We start from the raw sequence: 21512 nt of genomic DNA, 5'->3' as shown, positions 1-21512 counted from the left end.
TCCTATTAATACCTTAGCCTGGCAAGACTACTCTTACACCTTGTACAACCATTCTATCAACTGTCCCCCTGACCCTGCTGTCGCGATTACTTTGGTGAGCCCCCAGTGATACAAATAGCAATAGCTAACAATAGCACTCAAAACTAACTCGCACTGCCAACGCCAGTAGAGGAAGACTTACTCTCGCTGACTTCCTTCATTCATCATCTTCATCAATAATTCTGTTATGTCCCTCCCATAACAATCCTTCGTTAAGTCTCTCATTACCTCCCAATTCTCGAACCATGTGCCTCTTTTCCACCATCAACCTCTGCCCTACCCCCATTTCTCTCCCACCCTCCCTCATTACCTTTGACTTTGACACCTTCTTCACCTCCAAAACAGAATCCATCAAACTGGATATCTCTTCTAATGAGCCCCTTTCTGCACCTCCAATATCCCTATCCCCCTCCATCTGACCACATAATCACTGTATGTGTTTGTGAATGAATTCCTAGTATTAGTTTGATATAGCTCAGATGGAACCAGGGGTTAATTCTTTCAAACTGAAATGAAATCAATGTGTGCTCTTTGATTATGTTAAACTCCTCCCAGGGGGTATTTGTAGATAAGAACTCAGAGCCATGGCTACATATGTGCACCTTGCAATTTATGGCAGGTTGCAAAAGTGAAAGCCTTTGAATATCTCTTTTAGGACAGAAAAACTTATTTTCTCCAATATCATACTTACAGGAGGCATGTGTAGTATGCAGCTGAAGGGGAACTTATGACCTGTTGTGTGGAGGTAAAATCATGTTTGTAAGCAAACGTTAGGACAGGGCAACGAATGATGAAAAGTTAGGACAGGGCAACGAAAACCTGACTTAGAAGGCGTTTCTTCAACAGAGTCATAAAACCCAGATTTGCATTTACACAGACTTTTCCGTTCTGATATCACAGGAAGGGGGCTGAGGCCCTGCAGCATGGTTAAAGCTGCCTGTGACTCTAAGGGGGGTATTCAATTGACCGTTAATACAGTAATCCTGCGTGTAAATACCGTTAATACGGTAATTCACTCGCTGGATTTCAGCTCGCAGCTCAGGGAGCCGCGAGCTGAAATCCAGCGAGATATTACCGTATTAACAGTAATATTTTTAGAGCGCGGGATTTTCGGCGATTCCGCTGTCAATCGAATACCCCCCTAAGGATGCGTTCACTTTTGGGAGTCAATCTGATATTGAAGAGTGTCCCATTTTCCTGCTTCTCCCAGCACCAGAATTGATTATATGGTAGTTATCAATTCTGTGTTTTTCCTTTTTATTTTACAAGAATCCTTTGCATTATACCTTTGTATGTCATTTGATTAATTGTTTTATTTTAAGCATTGTGGATGTATTTTGCATATTAAATTATGCTTAATAAGTTCAAGTCTCTGTGTTCTTATGAATCCACGCAACAGTTTGGTCAAAGCGCTACATAGTTGAAACAGGAGAGAACATTGTGGTTTATGGTAACTCTGAATAAAGTAAACTGTGCTAGATTAGTTTTAAGGGAGAACCTAAGGCTTCCTAAATAAGAGTGTCAGCTCTTCATAAAAAACCTTGGTGGTGGCATAATTGGTACGGCACAACTAGTGTGTGGCATAGATAGGGAAGGATTTAATCATTTTAGACAGGCCAGATGATTGTTTTTGATTGACCCTTTGTCACACACACATTACGCAGGCTCATGTGAGTGCTGATCATGACAGTTACCCATGCTTTTCAGTATATTTTTGTGAACTTGTTTATGTGAACTATGTCTGCCTTGTTGTACTACTGCCAAGTACAACATGGCAGTACTTTGTGGTACCCTATAAATAAAAGATAATAAAAATAAAGTATTGTATATTGGATTATGTAAAATATGGACAACCAATGTAGGGACTGAAAGAGACTGAAAGGGAGCACATGGCATTTGCTAAAGGAACCTAAGGGGTCGTCTAGGGCACCAGGGTTTAAGGGGTGTCTAAAACACTGAATGAGTGACATAAAGTCACTATTTCAGAAACTTTATTCATTATTATTCCCTGACTATGCAATAACTGCTGACATGAAGGGACAACAGCTGTTTCTCCATGCTGATAATGGGCTGGGAGGGTGGCACTGGGCTAAGATGTCACAGTGGGGAGAAAAATGAGTTTAACTAATTTGAACTAAGTTTTTTGCAGGGTCTTGTGTAAGATACATGGGCATTCTGGAAATGTTTCTTAGCTATATGTAACAAGATTTAGATATAGATTGCATGTAGGGAACAAAGAACAGTTCTGAATCATGGATAAAACCTAGGAAGCGAGCCTGAGTGGTAGTGTTAATTGTTGTGTTGTTTAAAGAAATAGAGAGGGCAAGTATGTAGTTTCTGCTGGTTGGTGGAAATATTATTAGCTCAGTTTTTGTATAATTGAGTAAGAAATGGTCAGAGAACATCCAAACTGAACTGGCAGAGAGACATTCAGTTATGCAGTCCAACACAGATGGTGACAGGACAGATCCGGAGAAGATAGATACATTTGGTTACCATCCACATAGAGATGATACTGAAATTCAAACAGCTTATAAATTTTCCAAGAAAAGTAGTATAGAGAAGAGCAAAGGGCCTAGGACTGAGGCGTGCTGTACTCCAACTGACAAAAGAACAAAGGAAGCAGATAGGAGGTGGACCTAGAACAAAGAACACTGAAAATGCGTTTTGTTTTTAAGTAGGATAAGAACCAGGATAGGCTGCACTGGCATGACTGCATAAGGCTGCTAGAGCATGCTGGAACATGTAGATCCACAATAGCTGATAGTTCTGTGAAAAGGTGGGGAGAGGAGATGTCCGAACGCCCAAAACACAGCAGGAGAAAAGGGCCCTTGTTCTCGTGTGCCGGGCACTTGTTTTACTATCAGGGAAAGGGAAAAAATACGGAAGAGGCCACAAGGTGAGTATACCACGGGAACAGCCCTCGTCGGGCTATACTCACAGAAGCGGGTCTACGACGGTGACTCCCTCTATCCCTGCGGCTTCAGGGGTTCTCACTCGCAGCGGTCTTCCGAAGACCTTGACTGACAACCAATGTCTGTAAAACAAGGCAGACCAAGCCATACAGAACAATCCCTTCCCCAACACCTCAGGTGCTCACCTTGCACCCAGCTAAACTCCAGGGCCTGCTGCCATTCCTAACTATTGCCTAAAGCCCAGACTAGTCTAGGGGCCTCATGCCCTGCCTAAACCAAGGCCCTCGTGCCCTGCTTGCATCAAGGGCCTTGCACCCTGCTGCCACTCAAGGGCCTTGTGCCCGGCTACAACTTCCTTTTGGGCTTTGTGCCCAAATGCTACTACTGGGGTCTTGTGCCCCACCCTCTCTACCTATGGGGCCTTGTGCCCCCCTGTCTCTAACTAGGGGGCCTTGTGTCCCCCACCTGTTTCTAACTATGGGGCCTTGTGCCCCACTACTCTAACTATGGGGCCTTATGACCAAAAATGACCCTACTTAGTCCTATCTGCGGCCGGGCCTTGTGTCCCCTATCTGCACCACAGGCATAATGCCTGAATTGCCCCCGGGCCTTGTGCCTGAATTAACTGAGGCTTTTTATAGTCACCTGCTCCGCGCAGGTAACTCTGCTTGCCGCACCGTCTACGGGTCTTCCAGTCCCTCCAAAACGGTGCCTTTTCTCTTCTTCGGCACTTGTGTCCCCGCTGTCTTCTTGGTGGGGATGCTCTTAGCCCTTACAAGGGCTTCCCACCACCGATTCCCTCGCGGGCTCCGTCTCTTGCCGCGTCATCTTCACGTGGCAGGGTAGCTCCCAGCCCTTGAAGGGCTCCCTGCCACTTCCGCCGGCGACTCCGGTGTCTCCGTTGATGGATGTCCCATGTAGTCCTCTTCCTTCTCCTCTGCCAGCAAACTGGACTGAAGATGGCGTATATAGATGTTGGCGGATCAATGTCACTCGGCGGCGGTGCGAGCCCTGATTGGCTCACCGCAGTGCCAACAGTTTAAACGGCCGGAGGTGAGCCAGGATCCGGCCGCCTATTGCCCAGCAGGGGAGGGAAGAATAGAAGTACTCACCGCTGGAACGCAGGACCGGTGAGTAGCTGGCAGTCTCTTCTTTCTTCACCCTTTTCTTGGGCACAGCAGCTGCAGGGCCCTTCCCCACAGTTCCTCAATAGATTAGGCAAAAAATGCATGGGGAATCAGTGCTACACAAACATATCTGCTTGCCAAACCCTACAGTTTTCATGTGAGGACCAGTGAGCAGCCACTTCCAATTAATTGGGAAAAACTTTAGGAGCTATATGTGAAGTTGTGTTATTTTAGTATGAGCTTAATGTGTTCCACTCATTGCACTGGATTGAATCAGCACCTTAATATTGAGCTTTACGGTTTGATTTGTAGAGAAAAATACCCCTAGAAGCCACTGCTTAACAGCAATGAAAAAGCTTTGTGTGTGTCAGGTAATTGTCAGATTTAGATTTCAGCATTGATTTCAATAAAGCTACATTTTCCAGTAGTGTTTAATCGGCTGGACTAAATCTCTGTCAGCAGCAACTGACAGCGAATAGCTACAGAAAATGCTATGGTGTGACATCCTCCAGTAACATTTAATGATATTTCTGGAAAGATATTTACAGTGATTTTCAGCTATGATTACAACTTAAATAATGGCTGTAGAAAGATCCCTGATGCAACACTACCCTAAGAATAGTTTACTAAAATCAACTGTTACTGTAATCCCCAAATGTGGAGTTTTCCAGTCTAGCTGATAGGGTGGATCTGGTTAACATTAATTACAATTTTGATATATGGTACTATATATATATACACATGGTAGTATAAATATATATATATATATATATATATATATATATATATATATATATATATATACACACACATCTCTAATAGTGTTCACTCTCCTAATTTTTTATGACCCCCTCTCCATAACAGTATTTTAATTGTTAGATGTACTTAACTATTCAGCAACTCAACTCTAAGCGAAGTAAGAGAAGAGGGAATGTGACCAACAAAGAGTTCCTGAATACACTAATTCTGACATATGTTTGATCTCATGGCCACACACCTGTGAATGGGGTCAATTCACCTGCAAAAATACAATCATGCTACAAATGAAATTGGAGATATTGGCAATATAATGTGGTGTCCTTGCACGTTGCTGCCAAACTCTTGGTTGAATTGGTTTAGCCTACAATCAGTAGAAATTAACTCCCATATAAGCTCAGCTAGGAAGTGCTTAGATAGCATAGTGGCTGCATTATCACTATATCGTCATCATCATCATCTATTTATTGATATAGCGCTGTAGAGAACTCATTCACATCAGTCCCTGCCCCATTGGCGCTTACAATCTAAATCCCCTAACATACAGACACACAGACCGAGAGAGACTGAGGGCAATTTATTAGCAGCCAATTAACCTACCAGTATGTTTTTGGAGTGTGGGAGGAAACCGGAGCACTCGGAGGAAACCCACGCAAACACGGGGAGAACATACAAACTCCTCACAGATAAGGCCATGGTCGGGAATCGAACTCAAGACCCCAGTGCTGTGAGGCACTATATGCCAAGTACTTACAATGTGAAAAGGTTTCAGCAGGTGAACTAAGATATTACTGGCATGCAGTGCAGTAAACAAAACACAGGGAATAGAAATGTGCACTCTGTAGAGATGGAGACTAACATAATGTATTTATTCTATACCTCAGCTATGCAGCAAATTATGCATTCATCGTATTAAACGAGAGATCAGCAATCAAGCACCATGCATTTTTCTTAAGGGAGATCCCTTATATGAATAGCACATGCCAGCGGCTTTGACAGGCTCAAAAGGGCTTGTAAGAATAGCAATCCTTAAGGCCAATTAAGCTTTTAAGATGTCCAAATAAAGACTGCTTTTAGGTATCAATACAGCTCATATGTAACTATTACTCATTAATGCTAAGATTAGATTATTTGGTGCGATAATATTATAATTTCATCTTTATTATATCTTTTTTTTAAAAATAAATAAATAACAAATTAGTTCTATTCAATGATTTGGTTTACATGTATAAAAGTATATAAAAACATCAAGAATATGTAAAGATTAGAGCACTATCAATCTCCCATATATCATTTAGAAATATATAAATAACTAAAACTTATTTAATCTCTTGACCAGGTGTTCCCCAATAGGATGCTCAATAGTGTGATCTAAACATGAAAAACAAAATTATTCAAACACAATAGTGTAATATTGTATGAATGAATATACATATGTAATAAACATTCAAAATATATAGTCTGTGATTCTTTTTGTTATTTTTATTCTTTTACAGTGTGACTTCCCCTTTGTGAGAAAACTTATCATAAACTCATCATAAAGTGTAAATCTGTGAACCACATTTCACAGTGAATATCCCCACAAGGCAGCGCACGTCTGCGGTTCACAGAATCACACTTTACGATGAGTAATTCACAAGTTTTGGCCTTGTAAGTTTTTTACTCTTTCTTGAAATCTCTTGAAATCTTGATACTCTTTCTACATGTTCTTGAATTTTTTAAAATATATTTATTCATCAATTGTATAGTTGAAGTTCAAAGAGTTTTAAGCTGCAATCATAAGTGAGGTGCTCTAAGGAACCCTTTCTTTTTTATTCTATTGTCATGTATAAAAGTACTAAAGCCTTCATGTGTCATTTCAATTTATCAAATACACAAAAACTAATCCAAAAAGAAGAGTTGTGGAATTGTAACTGGTGCATGCTCAGAAGAGGCTAGAGCAGAATCGCCAGACTCCTACCCAAATTTTGCTATAGGGCCTGGGGATGCGCTTTCTGCCCTTGCCAATACACAAGAATAAACTAAAATTTTTACTTAAATATATGGAAGGTTGAGTATGGTAAAAAATCATTAACATTCATCATCAACATTTATTTATATAGTGCCAGCATATGACATAGCACTTTACAATTAGGAACAGACATAATAATAAAATAATATTGGGTAATACACACAGACAGAGGCTACCACTATGAAGTTGCTTATAAAACAAATAGCACCAATCAGCCACCAACTCAAATGCAGAAGGTATAATAATAACTTAAGGATGGTTAAAATGATTACCACTAATGAATGATTACCACTAAAAATACAAATTCATTTTCCCCTTTGTAAAGAAAACCTATTTTGAAGAACGGACATATATATTACATTTTGACAATCTGCATGTTTGCATAACCACATACAATCTCATACCTCATTTAAACCTGCAGTTTCATTCACATCTCCATGTCGAATGTCCATTGCTACTCCCTCGTGTTCTTGTGGAGTCCTTGGTTCTTCTTGAAGGACAAGGATGTTCGGTTGCTCTCTTTGCTCCTGTAATTATACATTGAAGAAATAGCTGTAAAAGGATAATCATTCACTTTAGTATTATTCCCTTTCAAGTTCATTAAAGTTAGTGCAAATGTTTGGCGCATTTTAGTGGTAAACTTAATGTACAAAAGAAGTATAGAATAATAAATAGAAAGATAAGGCACAAGGCTTAAATGGGTTTGGCAGAAGGTTAGTGACTAAGGAAATTCCCTACACTAACCAGACAATTGGCCAAATCCCTATTTTGTTTATTAAGGGAACAGGAAACATTGATGTAAAATATATTAAACTGTAAAATCATTGAAATGTTTAAAACATCCAAAACTTCAATAATGAAAAAAATTAGGTAATTTCAATGGTTTAATTAAACAGTTTGTTCCAACATGTTAAATGCCTATATCTGTATAGTAAACTGGGATGGGAGGCTGCCCATAGATGCCCCAGAACCATGCTGAACAGCCTGGTTTACACTCTAGCAGGGGGCCCCATAGTTATTATCCTCCTGCATAAGTGGGAGAGGAGCCCTTGCTGTCAAGCATGGGGCTCGTTTTCACTAAGGCAAAGAAAACCCAATCTTATAAAAAACTGAAAACATTGATAGTGACTCATAATAAATTACAAAATAATTAGCAATACTGGCTTACCATTCAAAATAAATCTGTGTATTAAAAAAAGTCTGAAAAAAATCTCACAAGTGATAAACTTTATTATTAACTGGTGTAGTGATCATGCTATATTACTAAATGAGTCTCTCAGAGCCCTCCAGCAGTTACATATAAATGTCAAGTGTACAGAGATGTTCTTTTACATGCAGAATCCAAAACACATGTTATGCTGTAAGATAACGACATTCCTATGTGGAATATAGTCTTGAAGAAAATCTTTTATGCACTACATGACTCCACCACTCATTACTGCACGGGAGCCCGTCGCAGTGTGGGCTCCTATTCACACATAAATGCTGACTGTTATCCTGCGCCAAATTTGATCAAAGGCTGCTTTGAATTTCTGAATGGCAACCGCACCGAGTCAAAATTGTGCTGAAAAACTATTGCAGCAAACCAGATAAGATATATATATATATATATATATATATATATATATATAGATAGATAGATAGATAGATAGATGTGTGTATATATATATATATATATATATATATATATATATATATATATATATATATATATTATATATATATCAATTAGAGTAAGATGACTCTCTGTGGAGTAAATGTATAAAATTACCTGGCAAGTTTCACCATGTTATGTGGTGGTTTATTCAGAGGTATATGAGAAAAACCACCAGGTAACTTATAAAACAAATTGAACCAATCAGACATCAGTGCTTCTTAATAGCCAACAGTAAACTCTTTAGATAAAACTACAATGCAGAAGAAATAATTGTAGTAGAGGTTATAGTTCAGCGCTCCCTAAGAAGTGATGGGGTCTATAAATTGCAGCCACTAGGAGTTAGGGAAAAAAGGGATAGCTCAACCCTTAGTCAGATGTATAGTAAATAAACTCCCTGGGCGCACGTGTATTGTATGAAAAAGACCATGGTAAAGGGTGGATCGAATACTAGGATTAAGTGGACAGATGAATATTTAAACATTTAATAAAGAAACACAGAAAGAAATTCTACAAAATAAAAGACTTCTAAATATTATCCAGTTTGATCAAGAAGAAATTCAATTTACTATCTATTTAATCTTGTATGAACATGAATTAAACTTAGTCACACATGACACCAAATTATCAAAAGTTTCCTCTTGTTCTTTTTTACTTATTATTACAAGAAAATCCATTCTTAACTTTTCCACTTCAAAAAGGATTAAAACCTTGGGGTAGCTTTTTTTCACAAAGGCATCAAGTATAGTATTAGCATATCTTATAAAAGCTTATTTCGTCTAGCAGTTTCTCCTAATTTTCAATAATTTTAACTTTGGAATATTGTTTTTCAATGCTGTATGATGACTACTCTCATAATGCAGAAAATTGTGGACCTGCATTTAAAGGGTATCAGTAACAATCTGGTCCCCTATGACTGAGAGAGCAATATCTAGAAACTTTTCGGATTAGGTTGATAGGTGCTAAAAAACCTTAAATTATATTGACTGTGATTAAAATATGTGAGAAACTGTTTAATAAAAAATGAATCCCATCCTATATTGAAAATAAGTAATCAATATATATTCCATAGTACACTAAATTCACCCCAAATGGGCTATTCCAGATTTACTGCTGCTCGAAATGGTCAATGTAAAACTTTGCAAAATTTGGAGCGAATCTAATACCCATGACAGTCCCTAGTGAGTTCAAAAACAAAATAATTATGTGACAATATATATATGCTATTGATTTTTTCACAGCAGCAAGATCCTCCTTATAATGTATATTACTAAATATTGTTTTAAGACCACAAGTCTCAAATAAATATGTATCCTTCCATGTGATATTTAATCCATATACCTAGAATAGATAGTTAAATATGTTGAGGACAAATCAATCACTCTTTTACTATTCATCTGTCTTGTGTTTTTAGAGGACATTTTATATCATATATTTCAAAACTCCAGTCATCTCAATTGGGTTTCTGCATGTAATGCACCTACAGGAATCCCTCCTGCAATTAATGGGATGTTGAAAAGAGTCAGAAAAATTCTGAGCCACTAACAGTCCGGAGGCATACAGAAAGACATGCATCAAATATCAGCTGTGGTAAATACAGTAGGTGAACTGCATATCAAACACATATGCTTTTTAACATATAGTTTAGACATGCAATTTATAATGAAAATGCATCAGCCTAAAGCAGGAGATATATTATGCCAATTAAATACACAGTAGTTTAAAGATCATTGCATTTCTGATTCAGAACACTGTAGAAATCCAGCAAACCTAAAACACTTCACCTGTTGTCAATCAATTTCAAAATCCTTCAAATCCTTGAAATTGTTTTATTTGTTTATATTAAAGATTATGACACTTTAAATATTGATAATATTATTATTAGTATTTCTTTATAAGGCCCCACAAAAGGTCCACAGCGATGTACCTGACACATACAGAATGCATGATCCATAACATATTACATGATACATGAAAACAAAATACAAAGACCAGACATATTGAGTAAATTAATAATATACAGATAACATGGTAATGCAGATCAAATTATTTACGGGTTTGTGAGTGAGAGTGATAGTAATGACTAATGTGAAGTAGGCCTGAGATCAAGAAAACTGGGCTAGAGAAGCAGGCCAAGTGTTACAGAGGGTTATGGAATAGTAGAAGGTGAACACAAGGAAAGAAGATCCCGTTCATGAGAGCTTACATCCTAAATGAAGGGGAAATACACAAATAGAATGGTATTGATTGGGGGAGTGGGGGTGAAAGCTGAGACATCAGCGTTAATCGGAAGTCTGATAGACTTGCATAAAGAAATGTGTCTTAAGGGCACCCTTGAAACCTTGGGAGTGGAGGCTAACCTGGTGGTGCATGGAAGATCATTCCACAGCTGGTGAGCAGCTCAGGCGAAGACCTGGACGCGGGAGTGGGAAGAGGTAATCAGTGAAGTAGTGAAGCATCAGTCATTGGCAGAGTGGAGGGGGCGGTGAGGAGTGAGTGTAGAGACGAGTTTGGAGATGTTGAGGGGAGAGGATAAGCTGACAGCTGAGGAGTTTAAATTTAATTCTGTATGCCATGGGGAGCCAGTGTAGCAACTGGCAGAGATAGAGTGGCAGGAGAGAAATATAAGGCAGGCAGCAGCATTGACGATAGACTTAAGAGGGGCAAGGTGGGAGTCAGGTAGGCCAGAGAGAAGGAGGCTACAGTAATCAGTGCAAAGGCTTACAATGGAGTGAATAAGAGTTTTGGTGGCTTCCAGGATGAGAAAGTGCTGGATCTTGGAAATATTCTGGAGGTGTAAGTAGCAGGATTGTGAGCAGGACAGAATGTGAGGTTTGATGGACAAAGAGGAGTCGAGGATGAGATAGCCAAAAGACAGCAGGAGACATGAGACATTAAGGAAGGTGATACATTAGGGGATGAAAGATAGACATGGGTGTCATCAGCATACAGGTGGCACTGAAGGCAAAAGAGCAGATGAGGTCACCAATGGAGCAGTTGTAGAGAGAGAAGAGCAGGGGACCAAGAATGGATCTTTGAGGAACTCCAACAGGTAAGGGAAGAATGGTGGATTTCATGTCAGGTGTAGAAGCTAAAAAGGAGCAGTTGGTAAGGTAAGAGAAAAGCTAGGAGTTTACAGTGTTACAGAAGCCTATAGATTTGAGAGCTTGCAAAAGAAGCGAGTGTGGAAGGCAGGAGAGAGGTCGGGAAGGAGAAGAAGGGAGAAGTGTCCTTTAGATTTACAGAGAAGGTCATTAGTTTCTGTTCGTACAGTTCTGTGATAACATTATATATTTTTACATTTTCATCTTGTTTTTATTTATGTATCTACTAATTGGGAGTGCAGAATCTCATTTTTTCAGCGACTGGTTTTCTCATCTATATTTTTTATATTTTTAATGCCAGAAACAATTATTTTTTGTATGACTAGTAAATGCACATTCTTATCCTCCTACATCCTCACCAATGAGTCATGGTTGAATTCAACACTGCTATTGATTACCCACATTCTTCTTGTGCCCCCAAACTACTCTCACTAATATTCTTTCTTGGCCTCTCTCAGTGGACCAACTTGTTTACTCATCATGATGGCCACTGCTTTGATCTTGTTTTCTTCAAACTTTGCGTAGTTTCTGATTTCTTGAATACTCCTGCTACTATCTCAGACAATTATATGGTCACCTGCAAGGGTTCCTCCATCCCTCAGCTGCGGCACACTAATGAAACACATTTCCATGAAAAACTCTTCCGGATTGTAGAAAGACATTGGTGATCATGTTATACTTCTCATGAGTTCATAAAAAATACTACCACTCCTAACAAAAAGCTCTTGACACTGCCAAACATGCTTCCAATCTTTCATCTCCACTCTAACCCCAAATGTTTCTTTAATACATTCAAATCTCTCCTCAAAACAATATTAACTGTAGCTTAACATCCAGTTATGATTAAACAAAAATATGAATTAGGCACATATTATAGGAAGCTTTTATCCAAAAAAGAAGTTTAACAAAGAATACATGAAAATAAAAATTGAATATAAAATATATAAAATATATAAAAATCTTTTTTATTAATCTATTTTAAAAATATTTTAATCTGTTTCAAATGACGATAAGTCAATCTGTAAATTAACATGTGATGCTGTTTTAAAAATGAAGTCTTCTTCATTACAAAATATTACTTATTTTCTCTTGTTTTGTTTCTACAGTATTTACAGTTATTGAGAGTCACATCTATTCACAACAAGAATCTGTCCAGACCTAGCTATCACTTAATTTACTAAACTAAACTGAAAACATCCCTTGGTAATTTATATCTATTTATCTGTGTACAGAAAACATTTTCTTTTGAATGTCAACTGAGGGTTTGGATAGTGGTCAAGGTTGAAATTTAGAAGTGGTGTAATGGGAATATAAGAGAATGGAATATGATAGTTTTACAATGAAGGCAGTAGGAGAAGTAGCGGTATGGCATACCACTGTATAATAACTGAAATAACTTTACTGAAAACATGCATTCTTTCTAAAAAGGCTAATTAAAAATGAAAAGTAACATGGCAAGAAATAGACAGCCGAAAACTGTTGGTTTCATCAAACCACCCTTTAGTAAGTCTAGCCACAGCTTAATTTATAAACAGTGGTTGAAGTGGGCTGGCATTCGGGTGGTATGCCATACTACCACTTCTCCTACTGCCTTCATTGTAAAACTATCAAATCCCTTTCACTTACATTTTCTATACCGCCACTTCTAAGTTTCCACTTCGACCACTGCTTATAATTAGAGATGCTCGGGCTCGTTTTCCCAAAAACCGAACACAACCGAACTCAACGGATCCGAGTACCAAGCCGAGCCAGCTCGGTACTTTCGTGCGTACACAGAATTGAAAACGAGGCAAAACGTCAACGTGACATTGTCGGATCTCGCGAGTTTTGGATTCTATAAGTACCGCTCTCCACGGCGATCCAGCGCCATTTCACAGAGGGACACAGAAGGGGTAGCACAGTTCTTGGCAGTCTCTACTGCAGTTGGGAAGGAGGAGGGGTAGCAGTGTTCTTCAAAGTCTCGAGTGACATTCAGGAGAGCTCCTTTGCTCCATTGCTAATTGTCATTGCTGAAATAGAAATAGGGCTGGCAGGCTTGTTCTTCTAAATCTGCAGTGACATTGTACTGTGTTATATAGGTAACACACAAAGAGGAGAGCTCCATTGCTCCATTGCTAATTGTCATTGCTGAAATAGGACTGTCAGTGTTTTTCAAAATCTGCAGTCACATTGTACTGTGTCATCAAAATGGATTCACAGAAGACCAGGAGCACCAAGCAGCTGCTGGTACTAGTCATGTTGATAGTAATCCCTCTATGTCATCTGCTAAAGCCTATGTTAAAGTGCATAGTGTTTTTAAGCCAGGAATGATCCCTTCGCCTTTCTCTATGAGTGCTAGTTCTGCAACTGTCTCTGAGGCATCTTCTTGTAAGGTCAGTTGTGACCAAGCAAGACCTTGTCATTCGGACTCCAAAAGTGGTGTCCAAATACTTTTACGTGTAAAAGTCGAGCTGGAAGAAAACAGTAAGGCACTAGAGGAAAATGTATGTTCAGATTAAAAAATGACACAAATCCCTGAGGACAGTCTATCCACGAGTGTTATGTGTAATCCTGACCTGTCTGATAGTGTACCCATAAAGAAGGTCCCTTTCAGCATTTCTGCAGATGTGTGCATGAACAGCCCAAGTGTAGCCGGTGATACACAAATTGAGGATGCCACTTTGGAATTGCAACAGGATGAGGGGGATATTTGTGTATCTGATAAGGGCGCTAATGAGGATGTTGATGAGGATGATGTTGTTTGTGTAAGTTCTGCCCCAGTGGAAGCAGTTCTCGCACGTGAGAAGAAGGCCATTGTCATGCCTGGGCATAAGACCAAAAAATCCACCTCTGATGTGTGGAATTATTTTTAGCCAAATCCTGACAACAGTAGCCACTTCATGGTCATATCTTTTTCTTTTCTTTTGAGTTAGGTCATATCTTTTTCTTTTCTTTTGAGTTACATAACTATGAGTTTTGTGTATTAGCTGTAGAATTACCACAGTTATCCAAGGAACGGGTGGAGCGATCAAATGAACCATAACTGATTTCATGATCCAAGGACAATTCCATCTTGCACCACTTTTCTTTTCTACCACTGCTGTGTGCCAATGTGTCCTAGATGTGCTATTAACTGTCTTGTGTTTGAGTCATTGCTCTGTTGCTTAGCCTCAAGCCAGTTCACAGAAGTCTGTATTTGAAAGTGTATGAAAATAATATTGTGTCCTGTGAGATGGTCAAAATTGACTGCAAATGACTTGAAATCAGTGTTATTGAGGTTAATAATAATGTAGGGGGGGAACAAAAAAGCAAAAATAGGGATTTTAGAAAAAAATTGGGACCCAAAACCAAAACACACAAGGGCGGTTTTGCCGAGACCAAAATCAAAACCCAAAGTTAATCCAGATCCAAAACCAAAACCAAAACATGTGGGTCAGTGAACATCTCTACTTATAGTATAGTATTAAGAACTCTTGGTTAGCTAATGGGAAATGCACAATAAAATAAAAATCACTTGCATCATGCATATTACTGTTAGTCACAAATACTGAAAAATCGCTTTTAATGACTGCCTCTTTTCCTTATGAGAATCCACAAACTAGGATTTGAAGAAATTAATTTGTGCTCAGTTCCCCTTCTGCAGTGTGATTAATTGGACGGTGCCAGCCCTCAATCAACTGCTGTGAAAGAGGGCCCAAAAACAATGGACACTCTCCAGATCCTAGTATGAGATTGATACTGGCAACAAAGAGAAGAGGATGAAGCCATTCCCAGTAATCACCATCTGTAACTTATAAACACAAGCAGGTATTCAATCTTATTAACAGACATTTCTAGTTAGCTAGATGGTAAGTAAAATTAGCCTTTTATATGTACAGAATGGTAACTTGCCATTGTCCATGAAATTGTACAGTTTAATGCATTAATTCTATCCGCACACAAGGTTAGTCATATTATAATATCTTGTGTATATTGTGCACCCACAGTCTTTGCTTTCTATAAGACACCAGACACCTCTTAAACTACCCCATGTCACTTGGTAGGTGACAGATTCAATCAAATAATTTTACTTATTTAATTTCACCACTAGCAAATGGGAAATAGTTTGGAAGTTTGCTCTTAATAATGCTCAGAATGGCTAAAAGTTGTTCTAGCCCCACCCACAACAGGTTCTCGACTTAGTTAGGGAGGAAGTATAGACCTAGTGGTTAGCACTTCTGCCTCACAGCGCTGGGGTCATGAGTTCAATTCCCGATGTTCTCCCCATGTTTGCCTGGGTTTCCTCCCACACTCCAAAAACATTCTAGTTAATTGGCTGATATCAAAATTGATCCTAGTCTTTGTCTGTGTGTGTATATTAGGGAATTTAGACTGTAAGCTTTAATGGGGCAGGGACTGATGTGAATGAGTTCTCTGTACAGCGCTGCGGAATCAGGGGCGCTATATAAATAAATGCTGCTGATGATGATGATGATGGATCTATTTATTAAATGCGAAAATACCTATAGCTGTATCTCTCCGTATACAGGGACAACTGCTGGAAAAACAATGCTATAACCCTCTCTGGCAATAATATTCGCTGGGTGTCACTGGCAAAAGCTACCGGGAAGGTTTATTTAACAAGGGTCACGGATGTACTCCTGTAATCCTTCTTCTGTTATCGCCATGCCAGGGTGGTGATAACAGAGTAAAATGGATGAAAAATGGTTTGCTATTTAAATAGAGCATTTTGTCAATTATCTTTTATGTTTTAGAATTTAAGTTTATTTTTAAGTGGAACTGAAAGCCCAAGTCTGAGCTTCCAGTTCAACTATGCATGATGATGATGATGATGATGATAAACTGTCTGAACAGGTCATGCGTGCCCCTACATAAATCAGAGTCTAGGGCCCACTCATGTCATAATTAGTGGCAGATATCAGCACATATTTATATATTACTAATTAACAGTTATTTAAAGAGCACCTACATATTACACAGTACTTTACAGAGAATATTTAATAATTCACATCAGTCCTTGACCCAGTGAAGCTTACAACCTATTGTGTGTATGTCGTCAGAAGCCAATTAATTTATCATTATGTCTTTGGAGTGTTGGAGGAAACTGCACCTGGAGGAAACCCACACAAAATTGTGAAGAAAATATACATTCCCCAAAGATAGAGCCCTGGCTAGAATCAAACCAGTGACCACAGCACTGTAAGACAGCAGTTCTCACCACTGTGCCATCGTGTTGCCCTATGATTTAATCTGTCGAAAGGTTTTCACGAATAGCAGGCAATTCAGACTGTGAATTTGACAAACCAAAGCAGCCAGACAGCACTGTCATTGGCTGCATTGCCTTGTATATGTAAATTAAGTTGTACAGCCAACATCACAAGTCCCAGCTTCAACATGCATAATATAAATGAATTCTCGGAAAGACATTGATTCTAGCAACCAGGAATAGAAGATATAGTCATTAATAATGCAAAAAGCACATAGCTAGGAAAGTATAACTAGCACAGCGTATTTGCAGAGTTTTCCTGGTGTACAGGGAGCAACCATTGCTGTGTTATCAAGGAGGTAAAATGAATATCTGTCTATCCTCTATTTACTGCAATTATTGATATGTTATGTTGTGGTACTAAAGGAGCCACTACAATCTTATCTTACGTGGCCAAAGTACTATATTTCTTTGGACCACAAATGGGCAAAATGTTGCCCTACTTGCTATGGTCTAAATGTGAGCAACTGAGGTGAGGAAAGAGTTTCTTTTTAGCTGTATCAAGATGAAAAAGAGTCTAAGATTTTAGTTAAACCTTTATTTGTCCACCAAAGCGCAGGTATTAAAGGAAATTGGCTGGGAGACAACATATAAATTTTCTACCCACACATTGGGCCTGATTCATTAAGAAAAGTTAAGTAAAAAATTGAGTAAGTTTTCTCCTGGACAAAATCATGTTACAATGAAAGCGGTGCAAATTAGTTTTTTTTATTTTGCACATAAGGAAAATACTGTCTGTTTTTTCATGCAGCACAGTTGAAGGGAAAGCCTATATACCCATACTCTCCCCCCGCCCTACCTCTCCCGTTCCTCCCCGCCATCCCCCGCGCGCTACTCATCTTGCTAACCTCATCCCCATTTCCCCCCTCTCCTCTCCCCCTTTCTTCTGTGCCCTCTGGAATGCCAGATCCGTCCGCAAGAAGCTGACTGCTATCCACGACCTCTTTCTATCCAACTCCTTTAACCTTCTTGCCGTTACTGAAACCTGGCTCTCCGATTCTGATACTACTTCCCCCGCTGCCCTCTCCTATGGTGGCCTCTCCTTCACCCACTCCGCCAGGCCTGGTGCCCGCCCTGGCGGTGGAGTTGGCCTCCTCCTCTCCTCCACCTGTACTTTTCGTGTCATTCCCCCTGAACCCTCCCTCTCCTTCTCCTCTTTTGAAGCTCACTCCATCCGCCTCTTCTACCCCATCCATCTCCGCGTCACTGTCATCTACCGCCCCCCTGGCCCCACCTCCCTCTTCCTTGACAACTTTGCTAGCTGGCTTCCTCACTACCTCTCCTCCGATCTCCCCTCGATCATTCTCGGTGACTTTAATATCCCCATCGACAACCCCACCTACCCTGCTTCCAGCAAACTGCTCACCCTCTCTTCCTCCCTTGGTCTCACCCAATGGACCTCCTCCTCTACCCACTGCCTTGGTCACTCCCTTGATCTTGTCTTCTCCTACCTATGTAATCTCTCCGACTTCTCCATCTCTCCCTTTCCTCTATCCGACCACCATCTCCTCTCCTTCTCTCTCTCCTCTTCTCCTGCTCCCCTCCCCCTGCCCAAACCTACTCTGTCCATACGCAACCTCGATGCTCTTGACCCTGCCTCTCTGTCCTCCTCTCTCGATACCCTCCTTTCTCCCCTTTCCTCCCAGGCCTGCCCCAACCAGGCGGTCTCCCTCTACAATCACACCCTCACCTCCGCTCTGGACGCGGTTGCCCCTGCCCACTCCGTCCAACCCCGCTGCTCCAAACCCCAACCTTGGCACTCCAAATTTACCCGCTTCCTCCAAAAATGCTCCCGTTCTGCCGAACGTCACTGGAGAAAATCCCGCTCCCTGGCTGACTTCCTCCACTTTAAATTCATCCTTTCATCCTACAGCTCTGCCCTCTCACTCGCTAAACAATCTTTCTTTAAATCCCTCATCTCTTCCCAGTCCTCTAACCCCCGCCGCCTCTTTGCCACCTTTAGCACTCTCCTGGCCCCCTCCCCTCCCCCCACCCCCTCCTCCCTGACTGCCTCTGATTTCGCCTCCTTCTTCTCCTCTAAAATCGAGGCCATCCGACTTGAAATCTCCTCCTCCACTCTCTCTTCCACCCCTCCCACTCTTCTGTCCTCCCCCCCAACCACCTTCCCCTCCACTCCTTCCGTCCCACCACCGGCGAGGAAGTCCACTCTCTCATTTTATCATCCCCCCCCACTACCTGCCCCCTGGATCCCATCCCCTCCCACCTTCTTTGCTCCCTTTCCCCCACCACCTGCTCCCACCTCGCTCACCTCTTTAATCTCTCCCTCTCCACTGGCATCTTCCCCTCCTCCTTCAAACATGCTCTCGTATCCCCCATTCTTAAGAAACCTAATCTCGACTCCACTTCTCTCTCGAACTATCGCCCCATATCTCTTCTCCCATTTGCCTCCAAAATTCTTGAGAGGCTCGTCTGCAGCCGTCTCACCTCCTACCTTTCTGAATACTCCCTCCTTGATCCTCTCCAGTCTGGTTTCCGCCCCCTCCACTCAACTGAAACTGCCCTGGCTAAAGTCACCAATGACCTCCTCTCTGCAAAAGCCAGGGGCCACTTCTCCCTTCTCATCCTCCTTGACCTCTCTGCAGCCTTTGACACCGTTGACCACCCCCTCCTCCTTCACACCCTCCAGTCTTTCGGCCTCTCCGGCCCAGTCCTGTCCTGGTTCACCTCTTACCTTACTCACCGTTCCTTCTCTGTCACCACCTCTGGGTCTCTCTCCCCCCCATCCACCCTTCCAGTCGGGGTCCCTCAGGGCTCTGTTCTGGGACCCTTACTCTTCTCTCTATACACCTCCTCCCTGGGTGAACTCATCAGCTCCTTCGGCTTCAGCTACCACCTTTACGCTGACGACACTCAACTATACCTCTCCTCTCCTGATCTCTCTCCCTCCCTCCTCTCTAGGGTGTCCGCCTGCCTCTCTGCCATCTCCTCCTGGATGTCCTCTCGATTCCTTAAACTTAACCTTGCCAAAACTGAGCTCATAGTTTTTCCTCCCTCTCATACCCCATCCCGTTCTGAGCTCTCCATCACTGTCGACAACACCTCTATCTCCCCTGTCCCCCAACTTCGCTGCCTTGGTGTCATCCTCGACTCCTCTCTCTCCTTTGGCCCCCACATCCTCTCTCTTGCTAAATCCTGCCGCTTCCAGCTGCGCAACATCGCTCGCATCCGGCCCTTCCTCTCCCAAGATGCCACCAAATGCCTTATCCACTCTCTGATCATCTCCCGCCTGGACTACTGCAACCTCCTCCTCACTGGCCTCCCCCACTCTCATCTCGATCCCCTTCGATCCGTCCTTAACGCTGCAGCTAGGCTTATTTTCCTCTCTCGCCGCTCCTCTTTTGTCTCCCCCCTCTACCTAGCCCTTCACTGGCTCCCATTCCCCTTCAGAATCCTCTTTAAGCTCCTCACACTCACCTACAAGGCCCTCGCCAACTCCACTGCGCCCTACATCTCCACCCTCCTCTCTATTCATGCTCCATCCCGCCCTCTCCGTTCTGCCTCTGACCATCGCCTCTCTTCCCCCCTTATAACCTCCTCCCACGCGCGTATCCAAGACTTCACCCGCGCTGCCCCCCTCCACTGGAACAAGCTCCCTCCCTCCATCAGAACTTCCCCTAATCTATCCAGCTTCAAACGGGCCCTAAAAACCCACCTTTTTCTTAAAGCCTTTCTGTCTCCCACTTAATTTCCTACCTTATCTTCTGCCTCTGTCCCCCTACTCTCCCTCTCTCCCCTGCGTCTCTCTGTCTGTCCACCCCTCCCCTTAGATTGTACGCTCCTCTGAGCAGGGCCATCTCTCCTCCTGTTTCCACCACTTCTAACTCTGCTCTCCAGCTACTTAGCCCTCCTCCTCAAAGGTCCTCCACCCCACATCCACTTTCGCTCCCTCCTCCCCCCTGGGGGTCTCCCTGTCTTCCACGCCCCCCTTCTTGGGCCCCGTCATTTTCGGATCCTCCCTCCCCCTTCCCCGCCCTCTCTAGCTGTGCATTGAGCGTACTGAGTTGCTGTGTTTACTGTACTGTGCTGTCTCCCATTGTATTGTGATTTTGTTTGTCTCTGTACGGCGCTGCGGATGCCTTGTAGCGCCTTATAAATAAATATTAATAATAATAATAATAATAATATATATGGGCTTTCCATTATACTAATAAAAAAGTTAAAATGAAAAGCTATGAAAAATATTAATAATAAAAATAAAATAGTATTTAAATAAATTTAAATATAACTACAATTTCAACTTTTCCATTTGTCTTCTAAAGTACTGATTGATTTAACATCATTTATGTCTTAACAATTCATGACAGTAAGAGGACAGTGGCACTGTCTTTATTACATGTATCACTATTGTTTCAATTATTTTATTATGTAGGTAAAAAAGTCCACAGAATGTGCTTTCCCATATAGAGTGCGCTTGAGAGGTACACAAGGTGTTCCACTGAGAGTATAGGCCAAGGCCTTGTTTCTACCACCTCCAAAGAAATATAGTTAAAAAAAACAAAGCAGGGAACAGCACCATAAATGGGTTTTTCATCCCTTTAATGTCTTTTAAATATTCTGAGGGGTATTCATTCAGCCGCAATCTTTGACATAACATCATGGCTGCACATTTTTTCTGTTAATAGGGTATAACAAGAAAGGTA

General features: G+C 41.2%; 1 protein-coding gene across 3 annotated transcripts in view; it reads right to left on the bottom strand.

Annotated features, from left to right (window-relative positions):
- SLC24A2 (solute carrier family 24 member 2) overlaps positions 1-21512 on the bottom strand; it is a 155552-nt gene that overhangs the window by 83081 nt on the left and 50959 nt on the right. For all 3 annotated transcript variants that reach the window (XM_075210628.1, XM_075210645.1, XM_075210636.1), the window contains one exon: positions 7253-7375. In XM_075210628.1, the coding sequence (XP_075066729.1) occupies positions 7253-7375 (123 nt within the window). The remainder of the gene's footprint in view (positions 1-7252; positions 7376-21512) is intronic.

The sequence above is a fragment of the Mixophyes fleayi genome, chromosome 1 (assembly GCF_038048845.1).
Source record: "Mixophyes fleayi isolate aMixFle1 chromosome 1, aMixFle1.hap1, whole genome shotgun sequence".
NCBI classification, from domain to species: Eukaryota; Metazoa; Chordata; class Amphibia; order Anura; family Limnodynastidae; genus Mixophyes; species Mixophyes fleayi.
The sequence above is the reverse complement of the archived record's forward strand: the minus strand, read 5'-3'. Positions and strand labels throughout refer to the sequence as shown.